Source organism: Typopeltis vanoorti, chromosome 12 (genome assembly GCF_054136105.1).
Source record: "Typopeltis vanoorti isolate ZY-2024b chromosome 12, IOZ_Tvanoo_1.0, whole genome shotgun sequence".
NCBI classification, from domain to species: domain Eukaryota; kingdom Metazoa; phylum Arthropoda; class Arachnida; order Uropygi; family Thelyphonidae; genus Typopeltis; species Typopeltis vanoorti.
In genome coordinates, this window is record NC_143560.1 from 118,890,740 (window position 1) to 118,904,981 (window position 14,242).

At 33.6% G+C, this 14,242-nt stretch overlaps 1 protein-coding gene across 3 annotated transcripts in view; it reads left to right on the top strand.

Moving 5' to 3' along the window:
- Positions 1-14,242, top strand: part of LOC150101175 (oxysterol-binding protein-related protein 9) — a 613,809-nt gene that overhangs the window by 343,683 nt on the left and 255,884 nt on the right. For all 3 annotated transcript variants that reach the window (XM_090402198.1, XM_090402199.1, XM_090402200.1), the window contains exon 14: positions 2,001-2,172. In XM_090402198.1, coding sequence (XP_090258324.1) covers positions 2,001-2,172 — 172 coding nt within the window. The remainder of the gene's footprint in view (positions 1-2,000; positions 2,173-14,242) is intronic.

The following is a 14,242-nucleotide window of genomic DNA, read 5'->3' on the forward strand; positions in this document are numbered from 1 at the left end:
ACTGAAACTTTTAGGTATTCTTAATTTTATTGGTATAGACTGCACATAGTAATTCATTATGAAGGTTTCAGGTATATGTCATTAATTTAAGCTAATGTAATCTTTGAAATTTTAAATTCCAACACTTGATTTCTTATTTCATGTACTTCTAGTTCTTTATTATGTCTTCTCTTATTGTTTGCATTTGCACTGTTTCATATTGTAATTTTATGTGCTTTATAAATTTACAAAAAAATATAAAGGATATCACACAGCATTCTTTATATTTCTTTTGTGATTTCTTTCATTTTTCATGATTTCTTTTGTTCCATGTCTGGCAATTTCCTTTGTTCTATTTCCCACAATTTCTTTTATGTGATTTCTTGTGTTTCATGTGAATGGCGTCTATAGAGGTTAGTATTTTTACTCTAAATTCAGTATAACAATCCTTTCCTTTAGTGTTACACCATGATCAGCATTAATTTCAGACAATTTATGGAGACTACAACTGTGTTAGAATTAATTGCTTTAATTTCCCAACATATAAGAACAAATTCATATAGATAGTATTTACTAAAATAAAGAGCCGAAAGGCTTCAGTTCGGCAGTGCAAAAAATTATAAAAATCAAGTGGATATTAGATCCAGCATTATTTCAAAGTCAAATGCAGAAACTATAAAAGTTTCAATAAAAATAACAAATAACAAAAATAATAAAAGTTGACCAGGCAGCATGCATATTTTCGAAAGTGGTCCACACCAGGGCGACTCGTAAATGCTGGCAGACGTATTCCCGTAAGTTCTCTGGTGGGCACCGTGCATGTTTTCTAAAGTGGTCTGCGCTAGGGCAACTCGTAAATGTTGGCGGGTTTATTCCCGTAAGTTCTGGTCAAATTATTTTTATAAAACTTTAATAGTTTCTACATTCAGCTTTGAAATAATGCTGGATCTAATATCCACTTGATTTTTATAATCATATAGATAATTTTATTACAGCAAAAGTGGTGTCCTAATTTAATATGAGAGTTGTTATATTAGAGTTAAGATCCTGAATTACTTACAGTTCTATTTATAATTAACTCTAAGATGAAAAGGTTATGTGGGTAGAATATGTGCCTTCCATATTCTTGGGATTTTTAGACCATCATTATTGTTAAGATTAAGGTGGTTGATAAGAATTTCATCGGCCTCCTTAAATTTATGTTCATAGCACGTTTTGGTGTGATATAAGCAATAGATGCCTTTCTAGTCAATTCTATGTAGAGTATTCAGGGCATGATCAGAAAGGCTGGATATACTATAGTTTTTATATTTAATGTGCCATATATGTTCATTTTCTCAGATAGGAATTGTGCATCCTGTTTCACCTATATAGGGCAAATTACAGGTGCTATGAATACAGCATACTCCAGAGTGAGCTAGCAGAGGAAGCAGATCCTTGGATGAGTTGAATAAGTTTTTTAATTTTGCAGGAGGTTTAAAAGTGTCATCAAGGTTGTATAATATAACTTTAATAATAAGGTATTATTATGGTTGTATAATAAGGTATTAATACAACCTTAATACCACCTTTAATGACAAAGTCTGGCTTGGTACATTGATGATGTTTTTGTTATCAGGCCCCTGTTAACAGATTTTAAACACCTGATGAAGGTGTTTATAATCTTGATATAATCTGGTTTATAATCTGGATACACTTGTCATATATCTTCCTTCCACAGTCTTTCTTTTATCATTTACTGTAAGCCTTTACATACTGGCCAATGTATGCATATAAAGTCTTACCACCACCCAACACAAAAACTATGTTTCATTAACACACTAATAATGCAGAACTTAAAAGATTTGCTCTGGTCAGCAAGCACTGAAGCATGAATTTAAGATTATCAGCAATACTTTTCTAAAAATTGACTAAAATATTTAAATTATGAAATAATTTAAATTACACAGATGTAAAAATGCAAACTGCCATATAATTTTTATTGTTTTTTAACTTATTATTATTATTTTTATTTTTTTCAGTATTCCAGAATTCAGTGATCCACAAGAACGAATGGTACAGATGGTAAGATGGTATTTATCAGCATTCCATGCCGGACGAAAAAGCTCTGTTGCCAAAAAACCCTATAATCCAATTCTGGGAGAAATATTTAGATGCTACTGGAACATACCAGGATCTGAACGTGCTTCACATGTAAGAGATTTGTGTAATATATATATATATATATTTGAGATAGAACTTAATAAAGAACTCAATTTTCTCAGGTCTACTTTTCAACTAAATGGTTATTCACAAAAAACAATTGACAAATTCCTATTAAATCCACCTGCTCGCAATAATGAAGAGACCAATAGGGTGAAAGATAATATTTCTATGCCATACATAAGCTCTGTCTCACCCAAATTGGCCAAGGTTCTAGGAAATACAACATAAGAACTTTATTTACTCCCCTTCCGAAAATTCGCTCCTTATTGAGCCATCCGAAACTTAGACATCACAACCTTAAATATACCCGGTGTTTACCAGTTTTGGTGCAACTGTGATATACTACTTTTGCCAAACAGAGAAATCGATCGAGTTACGCATTGAAGAACATATGAGAGTTGTCAGTTATAGGAGAAAGCGAGCCAGTGCTTTGTCTAGTCATGTTCTGTTCTCGGCCGATTCTAATGAAGAAAACCTTATCTGTACAGTCCTGTGGGACAAGTCTAATAACATTTTCCATTGCCATGATGAATTATAAAGAAAGATAATAGAATCAAAAGAAATCATTCTTAGCCCCCTACATCTCAACAACAACCTGAGTTACAAACCACAGTTATGTCATGCAAACCACAGACAAGTGTACACAAAAGAGCATACAGGTAATTTATTATGTCTATACATGAATGCTAGGAGTATCAGAAACAAAGGAGTAAAGTTTGTTGCCTTGGTTAATATATTGGGAACTCAACTTATATCGTTAGTGAGACCAGGCTATCAGAAGCAGATGTATTAACTGGTATCGACTGCAAAGGGTACACTATTTTTAGGAAGGATACACAGGAGAGCTGCTAATGATATCAGATGACTTTAATCCAGTTAGAGTTGAGACCTATGACTGCAATACTAGTAAACGTTTTTCATGTGGCAGTGAGTTTGACGCCATCTGGTGTGAGGTGGAATCTAACAAGATTAAATACATAGTGGTGTTCTTACAGAGACCTGGTGGAGCGATTGCTAGTGACAAAGAAATGCATCACCAAATAAATAGAGTGTAAAAAGAGTAATTATAATCAGGGACTTTAATTATCTGAACATTGCATAGGTAGCTATGAAATTGCATGAGAAGAATGAAACTAAATTTATTGACATTTTCCTTAAGCAGAATGTGACAGAAGGAACTTGAAGTCAAAGAGTGTTAGATCTGATTATAGTGTCAGATGAGGTGAAAATGTGCATAGGAAGTGACGAAGTTTATGAATGTTCCATTCAGAAAAGGCTACATGCTGAACTACTAAGCAGGAAATTATGAACACCTGAGGGGTATGCTAAATTCTGTGCCATGGTATAAGTTATTGGATGGGAAGGATATTGACAGTGTGTAGTGTTGAAACCTATTACTGTAATACTAATCACAATTTTTCATCTGGCAGTGAGTTTGAAGCCATCTGGTGTTGGGCAGAGATTAACAAGATCAAATACATATTGGGGTGTTGTTAAAGACCTAGTGGATTGGTTGCTAGTGATGAAAAAATGCATCACCAAACAAAGACGATGGGTGCAAAAAGAGTAATCATAATGTAGGGGACTTTAATTATTCTAATACTGATTGGATAGCAGTAAAATCTCACGAGAAGAAACTGAATTTATTAAGCTGTTGTGAGACAACTTCCTCAAGCAGCATGTAACAGAAGGAACTCGAGATCAAAGAGTGTTAGATTTGATTATAATGTCAGAGGGGATTTCAGTAAAGGATGTGACTATCCTGCCTCAAGTTGGTGACAGTGACCATGCAGTACTAAGTGGTAAAGTTCATGGATTCTCCTTTCAGAAAAGGTTACATGCTGAACTACAAAGCAGGAAATTATGAATAGCTGAGGAGTGTGCTGAATTCTTTGCCATGGTATCAGTTATTGGATGGGAAGGATATTGATAGTGCATAGGAAGAGTTTTAAAAAAAATGCTTAAATGATGCAATATCACAATGTATCCCTAGAGTTCAAAGAATAAATATAGAGTAGGAGTTAAATCTGTAATCTAATTAATCAAGAGATTTATAAGAAAAAGATGATGTGGAAGGAATATCACATGCATACGGATGATGTCAGTTATAATAATTATAAGCAGTAGGCCAGAAGAGTCACAAATAAATTAAGATGTCAAGAAATTATATTCTTGGTTTCATCCTTTATCCAAGTGTAAGCAAACAAAGTTTGTGCATGAAGTAACTTCATGACCGAACTACTCGTATATAGAGGCTAATGTTTTCACATCAGTTGCTTTAGTATCCCATAATGTAAGGCACATATTCTTATGGACATGTAATGCTATGCATTATGGGGGAGGGTCATTATCCAGACTGGTTTTAACCTTTATTGAGGTTTCATTAGTGGAAGCCAGACCCAGAAGTGATACCAAAGTTGAAGTAATACAGAAGTGATACCAAAGTTGAAGTAATACAGAAGTCATCTTTCTTTATACAAGTAACCAAAAAGTGCCACATATTATTACTAAAATACTCTGGATTAGTGATATTTTTATATCTACAAAACTTATTAACTATATTTTCCATATCTACAAAACTTAAATACAGATCTTTGTTATATTCCCATGATTTCTCAGCTATTTATCGTAAAGTGAAAATCTGATCCTGACAGCCTCTATTTGGCCTGAATCCAGCTTATTCTTCGCCAAGCTTCTCTTCCATAGTGCTTCTCAACTGTTTCTCAAGTATACTTGCATATATCTTACCAGGAACACTCAGTAGGGAAATACCTCTGTAATTCTCACATTCAGTTTTATTTCCCTTTTTAATATATGGGTACTATGAGAGCTCTACTCCAATCATCTGGAATTCATCCCTCTGTCCAGGCCTTCTGAACTATGCAGTGCACCCATTGTAAGACTTTTATACCTCCATACTTGATAATGATTAATGATAATGAGTCCATATATTTTGGAAAATTATGGAGACAACTACCGTGTTTGAGTAAAACTTTAGTTTAATATAAACCAAAATCGACATTCGACGTTTCGACCTTTATATCAAGGTCATCTTCTGGAACATATATACAGTGAAACAAGCTGAACTACAATCTACATGGTTTGTTAAAGTTACTGGCCAACCGTTACAAACAATTATTAGCCTGACCTCTGGTGAAAAAAAAAAATTTAAAAAAAAAACACTACATCAATGCTATTGGTTGTAAAGTTACATTGGGAGCAACAACAAATCTCTCTCTCTCTCTCTCTATATATATATATATATTAACACCATGGTTATACATATAAATTCCAGCCTGTTGGTATGCAATGGTTTCTAATACTAGTTGAAGGTTGCCTAGTCCTGAAGTATGCTGGATTCTAAATATTAACATTCAGTCTACTTAATATAAATATTAAGTAGGCTGAATGTGTGCCATCCAGATTCTTGGAATCTTCATGCCACCATTATTGTTGATATTTGGGTGGTTTATCGAATTTCGCAGGCTTCCTTACATTTTCTTTCATACCAGGTTTTTGTATGGTGTAAAGAACGGGTACTTTTCCAGTCAATTTGGTGTAAGGTGTTGAGAGTGTGATCTGAGAGGCCTGCTTCACCAAAATAGTTATATTTAATGTGTCTTATGTGTTCTTTCTTACGTATAGGGATTGTACGTCTTGTTTCACCAATGTACGGTAAGTTACAGATGCAGTGGATGCAATACACTCCAGGATGTGCCTATGGGAGGAGAGGATCCTTAGAGGAGTTGAATATGTTTTTAAGTTTAGTAGGTGGTTTAAAGGTGGCATTGAGATTATAATGGTGTAGGATTCTGTTGATTTTTTCTGATAACCCTTTAATGTATGGGATGGCTGTGGTTTTACTGTAATCTAGATTCTTTTTTGATGATGTTTTATGCAGTACTTTATTAATAGTATTTTTGTTATAGCCATTATTTATAAATGTGTCACTGATGATTTTTAGTTCCTGTTTCAAAGCTTGCTGGTTAAAGCAAATTGTTATAGCTCTGTTTTTAAGGGTGTTAATGACTCCATATTTTTGTGATGGGTGGTGGTAAGAATTAGCATTTATGTATTGGCATGTATTTATATGTATAATCATGGTGTTAATATATATATATAGACTTGTTGTTGCTCCCAATGTAACTTTAGATAATATTAATAATATGACTCTATCATTGATATAGTAAGTTTTTTTTTTTTTCACCAGAGGTCAGGGCAACAATTGTTGTAATGGTTGGTCAGTAACTTTAACAAACCATGTAGATTGTAGTGTAGCTTGTTTCTCTGTATATAGTATATATGCTCCAGAAGATGACCTTGATATAAAGGTAAAAACGTCGAATGTGGATTTTGGTTTATATTAAACTAAAGTTTTATTCAAACATGGTAGTTGTCTCCATAATTTTCCAAAATGTATTTGGATCACCGTGTAAGCCTAAAAGAAAGGATAATGATTCCACATATATCTTTTTTGGTATTTTGGAAAAATTCAGCAAGATCAGTGGATTAACTACTAATGCAGACAAGACAAAATTTTGGACTAACCCTTGTGACAGAATCTCTCATTATACTTAGAATTCCCTTCGCCACTTACCCAATATTACCAGTTCAAGAACTTATATACAAGAACTTTAAAACCTTAGAAGACTGGAAAATAAAGCCACTTTCCTTTTCTTCTAAAGCCAATAGTACTCAAAACTATAATCTTTCTTGCTCTGTTGTACATAATAAATATTACAGTACAGAAGCTGAAGGAAAGCAATTATATAGTAAGCCTATGCAATTTTTTTGGTCCTGCCAATACAAAGAAGTTAAAAAGGAATTTCTTCAGCTATCAAAGAAGCATGGAGGATTTGGGCTTCCACTCTTAAAAATTCTGCTATTTAAGCAATACAACTTCAAAAATCCATAAAATATTGCAAACCAATCACACATATGCAAAATCTCTCCTGTACTAACTCAGTTTTTTTGGAATAAATGATTATAAAGGTCCAAAAGCTAAGATTGTTCCTGAATACTCGTACACTCTGTGCTTAACCTCTAAGACTGCTGCAACACTTTAGCATTGACATTCTTTTCATTAAAAAAGTAAAATTTAGTATAAATAAATGTTTAATCTCTCTTGCCATGAACTTCCACAGTTGGGTACTGACAAGAATGCTTTGTTTCATAACTTATTGAAGTTTGAAGGATACCCTTACAGGAGGGATCTCGCTTGGAGAATTTCATATGGCCCACTTCCAGTCAATACCATCAAATGGAGGTACTTTAACATTGGAGATCCAATCTATGACATCTGTTACCGATTGAAAACAGTAGAACATGCATTCTATAGCTGCCCTCTTGCCCTGCGTATTTGAAAAAGATTATGTAATGTGTTGGACATTCCATTACTTACAACAGAACAAGTTACTTTTTTGCAGTATGCACCACATGTCAGCAATGGGAAGAGAAATTTGATTTTTATAATTAATGAATTAAAATATCATTTATGGAAGGATAGAAAGAAACGTGGATTTGAAAACCAGCAATATGACATCCAAATGTTTTATAATATTGCATTGTGGAAATTTTATTGTTCACTCAGATGATTTTTGTACTTAGAAAGAAGCATTCTGGGAAACATTAAATTTTTGACTAGGTGATATAGACCACCCACATTATGTATTCACCATGGGGAAATAAAATTCTGCCTGTTTTTGCTATGAGAGTTTTTTTAAATGGTTCCATCATCTTAATTCAATGTGGTCCTATAGGCAATTATATGATCCTATAATCAATTCCAGGGATGACTGGAGAGCAATCCCAGGCAGAGAAGGCCAACTCAAGATTGGCCTTCTGGGTATATGACAAGGATCTGTACTTAAGTTTTGTAGACCTGAAAAAGGTATGTGACAAGGTGCCCAGAAAAAAGCTTTTCAAAACACTGCAATTATATGGAGTGAATACACTGCAATTATAGAGAGCAATACATACTCTGTATTTAAGTTGTCTGTCAGCAGTTAGAATTGAAGGAAATACTGGAAGATGGTTTTATGGACAATCAGGGATAATACACAGATGTGTGTTATCTTCACTCTTATTCATCATCTACATGGATCATATGAAAGAAAGTGGTATCAAGCCAGATATTAGAATTGGAGATGTCAAACTTAACTCTTCTTTATTCAGATGATGTTGTACTCCCAAACACATCTACTACAAGTCTCCAGGATTCTCTTACTAAATTGAATAACAGCTGTAACAAATATGGCATGAAAATCAGCAATAAAAAGTCCAAAACTATGAAAATAGGCAGGAGCATAGACAACTTCAGTTCAGAATGCAAGAACAAGTAGAATATTTCAGCTATTTAGGCACAGTGTTTAGTGAAGAAATCTGGAAATAGACAACAGAATGCGCAAAGCTGGTATGTTGGGTGGCCAGCTGAATAAATTTATATGGAATAAGAGAGAAATATGCCAAAACACCAAACTAGCAGTATACAAGACAGTGTTTAAACCAGTTTTAAGTTATGAATCTGAGAGTTGGGTTAGAAATAAAGCACTTGATCAAAGATTAGAGACCACTGATATGAGGATTCTGAGAAAAATTGGTAGAGTGCACCAGTGGCTTCAATTTCAGAATGATATTAAAAATTAAGATATTAGAAAGGAAATTGACATTCAAGAATGTGTTAGCAGAGCTAATCTAAGGTGGTGTGACCACTTAAATAGAATGGATGAAGAAAGGTTAACAAAACAGGTGTTTGATGCCAAGATGGCAGGAAAGAGACTTGCAAGAAAACCAAGGTCTAGGTGGATTGATTCGGTCAGAAGTGCCTTAGAAGCAGAAAATGTTGGATATGGCAATATTGGAATGCTCATAATAATAGGCTGATTTGGAGGAAAATTATCGATAGGAGAGTAATAATAATGTAAACTAAATCATGTTGTGCTGTCATAGTAACCTGAACTCCCATTCAGGGTACATATCTGGAAATTGATTATGATGATGATGATGGTATAGCTAATATAACCCCCCCCCTCCTCCACATGCGCACACACACACACACACACACAGACTACACAAACACTTGCAAAACAAAGTAAAAGCTTTACTGTAGCACAAAATACAGTAAAATATGCAAAAAGCATATTTCAAAATAATGGTTTAAGGGAATTTTTAAGAATTTTCAGTGACCTCATATCTATTCATTCTGTTCTTTAACAAGAATGAAAAGGCTTCAATTTTCAGAGTTTATTTCCATTAAATTAAAAAAACAACCTGGCTAATGATAAAAGATTGTCTGGGCTTATTTGTTTATGGAAATCACATGAGGTGAAAACCTGAAATAAAGAATTGTGAATCTTTATTCAAAAATTTTCATGTCTGATGACTTTTCAAGATTTTATTTGAGACTGCAGTATATGAGAAATGTGATATTACAGGATTTTGAATTTTCCTCTGTAAATGATATATTCTTCAGGGGGCTCACTTTAGTGATTATGCTGGACCATGCCTTACTTCATGTAATATACATCTGTTACATTATCTGTAGACTGGTTCCCCTCCCCCCTTCTTTCTTTTCTTTTTGCTCCTTCTTCCCAATGCTATTAAGAGTCTTCAAGGGCTTCTTTCCTGTTTTGCTATTTCATTTTGTCTTATTCTTTCTTTTGAACTTCCTTCAGTGATGTCTGTACTCCAGAGGAGCGGTCACATAGGTGTCTGTCTCCATGTTAGGAGCAGCCTTTTAAAATGCTGCAGAAGCAAAAAAATGCATTTCCCAAGATGTCTGGTCAGTGTGGGAAATTTGATCATCAGTGTCCTGAATGTTACAAAGAAGACAGAAAGACTCTACTGGCCAAATGGGGCAAAGACCAGATCTGACTACTTCCCTATAATATGATAGTGCTGCCTTAAACCACCCTATGAAGCAGAGAAAACAATTGAACAGAACAATAAATTCATAAACAAGACAAAATACCATAAAAGGAAATACTACTCTCTAACTTTAATAACATATAATGTAAGAACACTAGGAACTCGGGATAGAATAGAACTTGAAAATGAACAAAACAAGATAAAGTGGGACATTATTAGACTATCAGAAGTTAAAAGAAAAGTAGAAAACTGTCTCCCACTACATTCAGGCAATACACTTTACTGGAAAGGATCAGAAGATTCAAGATCAAAAGGAGTTGGCTTTCTTGTAAATAAAATTTCAAATAGAATATCCACCTATAAAGGTTTATCTGATAGAGTAGCTTTTGTCAAATTAAAAATTAATGATAGAGCATATATCAAAATAATATAGGTTTATAGCTCAAGAGAAAGTGATGAAATGGAAATATTTTATGAAGATGTTAAAAAAGCAATAGATGAAGATAATTGTCAGTATATAATAGTCATGGGAGATTTTAACTTGAAATTGAGAATTAAGAGGGATGATGATGAAATGTGTAGGGAAATATTATTATTATTATTTGACACCTCCAGCGAGTCCAAGACCCATCGAGGGAGGGCACCTGCTCTCCACCTCTTCATCTCCACCACTCAACCTCATCCACCCATCATTCACTAACCGCATCATCTACATTAACGCCATCTATTGTCTATCACCACCACTAGTATTTTCACAGACAATCACAAACATCTATGCCCACAGCGGGATTCGAACCCACAGCCTTTTGGCTGGAGAGTGGATATGCTAACCACTCGGCCAACCAGGCCAGCAAAAAGTTCGGCGACTAGAACGGCTCCTGAGAACTGCCAAAGAAAGCCGTTCCTGAGAATGACTTTTCTACTCTACAGCTCTCTGTCTCCACCAACTACAACTACACCAATGTCATCTACCACCCTGGATGGATCAGGCTTTCAGAATGAAAGGTGAGACATACTGATCAACTTCTTACAACTGACTAGCTTCACAGCTGTGAATACCTTCTTCAAGAAGAGACTCAACAAAAGATGGACTTGGCTGAGTCTGAATGGGACAACAAAAAATGAAATAGATTTCATACTATTTTTACCAACTAGGCCGTCAAAAAGTTCGGCGACTAGAACGGCTCCTGAGAACTGCCAAAGAAAGCAATTCCTGAGAATGACTTTTCTACTCTACAGCTCTCTGTCTCCACCAACATCAACTACACCAATGTCATCTACCACCCTGGATGGATCAAGCTTTCAGAATGAAAGGGGAGACATGCTGATCAACTTCTTACAACTGACTAACTTCACAGCTGTGAATACCTTTTTCAAGAAGAGACTCAACAAAAGATGGATTTGGCTGAGTCTGAATGGGACAACAAAAAATAAAATAGATTTCATACTATCTTCAAGCACTCATATTTTCAGCAATGTTAGTGTTTTAAACCATATTGGCAGCACCTCTACTCACAGAATGGTAGGAGGAAAAATAGAAATACTGGTGAAAGCTGAGAGAGTTGTAGCACAAAAAAGGAAAAATATTATCAAAGCTGAAGCATGTCACACAAACTGAGATATCTTCAAGATATCAGTGAAAAAGAAACTTAAAGAAAATATACAAATCATATCAAATTCAGGAATAAGTGTTGACCAGGAAGAAAAAAAAAACATTCTTATTGAATCCACACAAAATTTAAAAAGGAGCTGGACCAAGAAACTATGAAAAAACAATAAACCTTATTGAAAAGAGAAAACAATTGATTTCAGAAGAGAAATTAGGAACTATTGAAATAACAGTAATAAATAAGACTGTAAGGATAAATATAAAAGAAGATATTAAGAAAAGAGAGGATGATATGATCAAAAAAATTATTGATGAAAATAGAAACCTCAGAATTCTAAAAAATAATAACCTTTCATTTGGAAGAAAGAATATTATAGTTCTTGAAGACTAAAATGGAAGAAAATTATTTAGCAAACAGGAAATCACAGAAGAAGCAAAAAAAATTTCTACTTGACTCTGTATAAAAAGTGAAGAGCGAAAGAAAATTTCAGATTCAACAGCAAAAATAGATCAGCGTTTTCCGAACTTTCCGACGATGGAACACTTCACAAATTCTGAAATTTTCACAGAACGCCTTGGTTATTTAGTAATGTATTAATTAATAATTAATTGTCAATTTAGCTGATTTTTATTAATAATTAATAATTGACCATTAATTATTAATTAATAATTAATTAAACATAAACATCATTAAATTAATTTGTGCTGATTTTCATTGACATATCCCATTCTGATCACCAAAAATTTATAATATTATTATAAGTACTTGCAAGTGAATGCAGACTTTTTCTCCTGTGTGTTGGTAGTTTTCCCCTCATTTTGTACATCCAGGAGATCGCTTTGTAGGCTGGTGGTGGATGGCTCACTATCTTTTGCATCACAAACACCTTCAATAAGAGATTTCTTAATACCAAAATTAAACAAAGTCCCTTGTCTCTTATTCATATTAAAATTTAAATCTGCAGGCCTATTACTTTTAAAAAATCACGGCACTACGGTTTCGAAACTTTCACCCTACAATATGAACTTGAGAAGAAAGTATTCAGTATTACTAGATTTGAGAACCGGATACAAGGTCTTCAATTTCAGTGGAAAAATTTTCTTTATACTTCCTTGCTGATTGGTCACTAACATTTGCAACACAGATGTCATTTCCTTCAGTTTTGAGAACAGAGGATACGGCGCCCATTGTTATAATCCGCTTGCAGGCAATTTTTATGACCAGTCATAAAAAGCCCTATTCCCTTTCCCAAATATTGAAAGGTTTTGATGTGTGAAAATTAACGATAATTAATGAATACTTCCATGTTTAAAAATACATGGCTTGGTCACTAACATTTGCTACACAGATGTTATTAGGCATTCTGGGTCCGAGCTTTTCGACATATTCACGAATATTATTCTCCTCAGAATATTTCCACTATAAAATATTTATTCATGAAAAATGCTTAGAAAGCTAAAATGACAAATTCCAGGAGAACTTCTCGCAGAACACTTATTCACCTTCCACGGAACACTGTGTTCCACAGAACACAGTTTGGGAAACCCTGAAATAGATTATGATAATACTTTGATACCTCCATTAGAAATCTTTGAAATTGAAAAAGCATTAAAACAAACGAAAAACAATAGAACTACTGGGGAGGATGGTTTAATAATAGAGATGATTAAAGAGGATGCAGATATTCTAAAAGAATAATTGAAAATCCTCTTCAATAGATACATTGAAAAAGGAGAAATGCCCTATATATGGAATAATGCAGACATTTTATGCATAAAATGGAAATAAATTAAAACTACAAAACTACAGACCTATTACTTTGTTATCCCACATTTACAAGCTTTTCATAGAATTAGAACCAATAGATTAGAAACAAGAGAATTGATTCAATACAACCCTCTGAACAAGCTGGTTTCAGAAAGAACTTCAGTACAATAGATCATATTCAATCAACAAACCTGCTTATTGAAAAATCTAATGAATACAACCTTCCTCTTCATATGTCCTTCATAGATTTTAAAAAAGCCCTTTGATTGTATAAAAACATCATCAATAATAGAATCTCTTAGAGATTAGGCATTGTAAAACAATTTATTGACATAATAAAATATATTTATGGAAATGCTACATCAAATGAAATAAGCGAAAAATTTTACATAAATCAAGGAATAAGGCTAGAAGATAACATTTCTCCCAAATTCTTCAAATTAACACTGGAACATGTGATGTGTAATTTAGAATGGTCCAATAAAGGAGTCAGTATTAATAGAATTAAATAAAATAACCTAAGATTTGCTGATGATATTCTTATTATTGCAAACAATATGAAAGATTTAAAAGAAATGATAGAAGATCTAACAAATAAATCACTAGAAATTCGATTAGACATTCATTATGAGAAAACCACAGTAATGCAAACCAAAAAGGATATGATGAAATACACAACATTATTAAGGTAAACTATAAAGAAATTGAAATAGTAGATGAGTATGTATACTTAGGAAAATTGTTAACAATGAAGAAACAAGGAGTCATGGAAGAAGTGAAAAGGTTGGGCAGCTTTTGGAAAATCTAAGAGATTT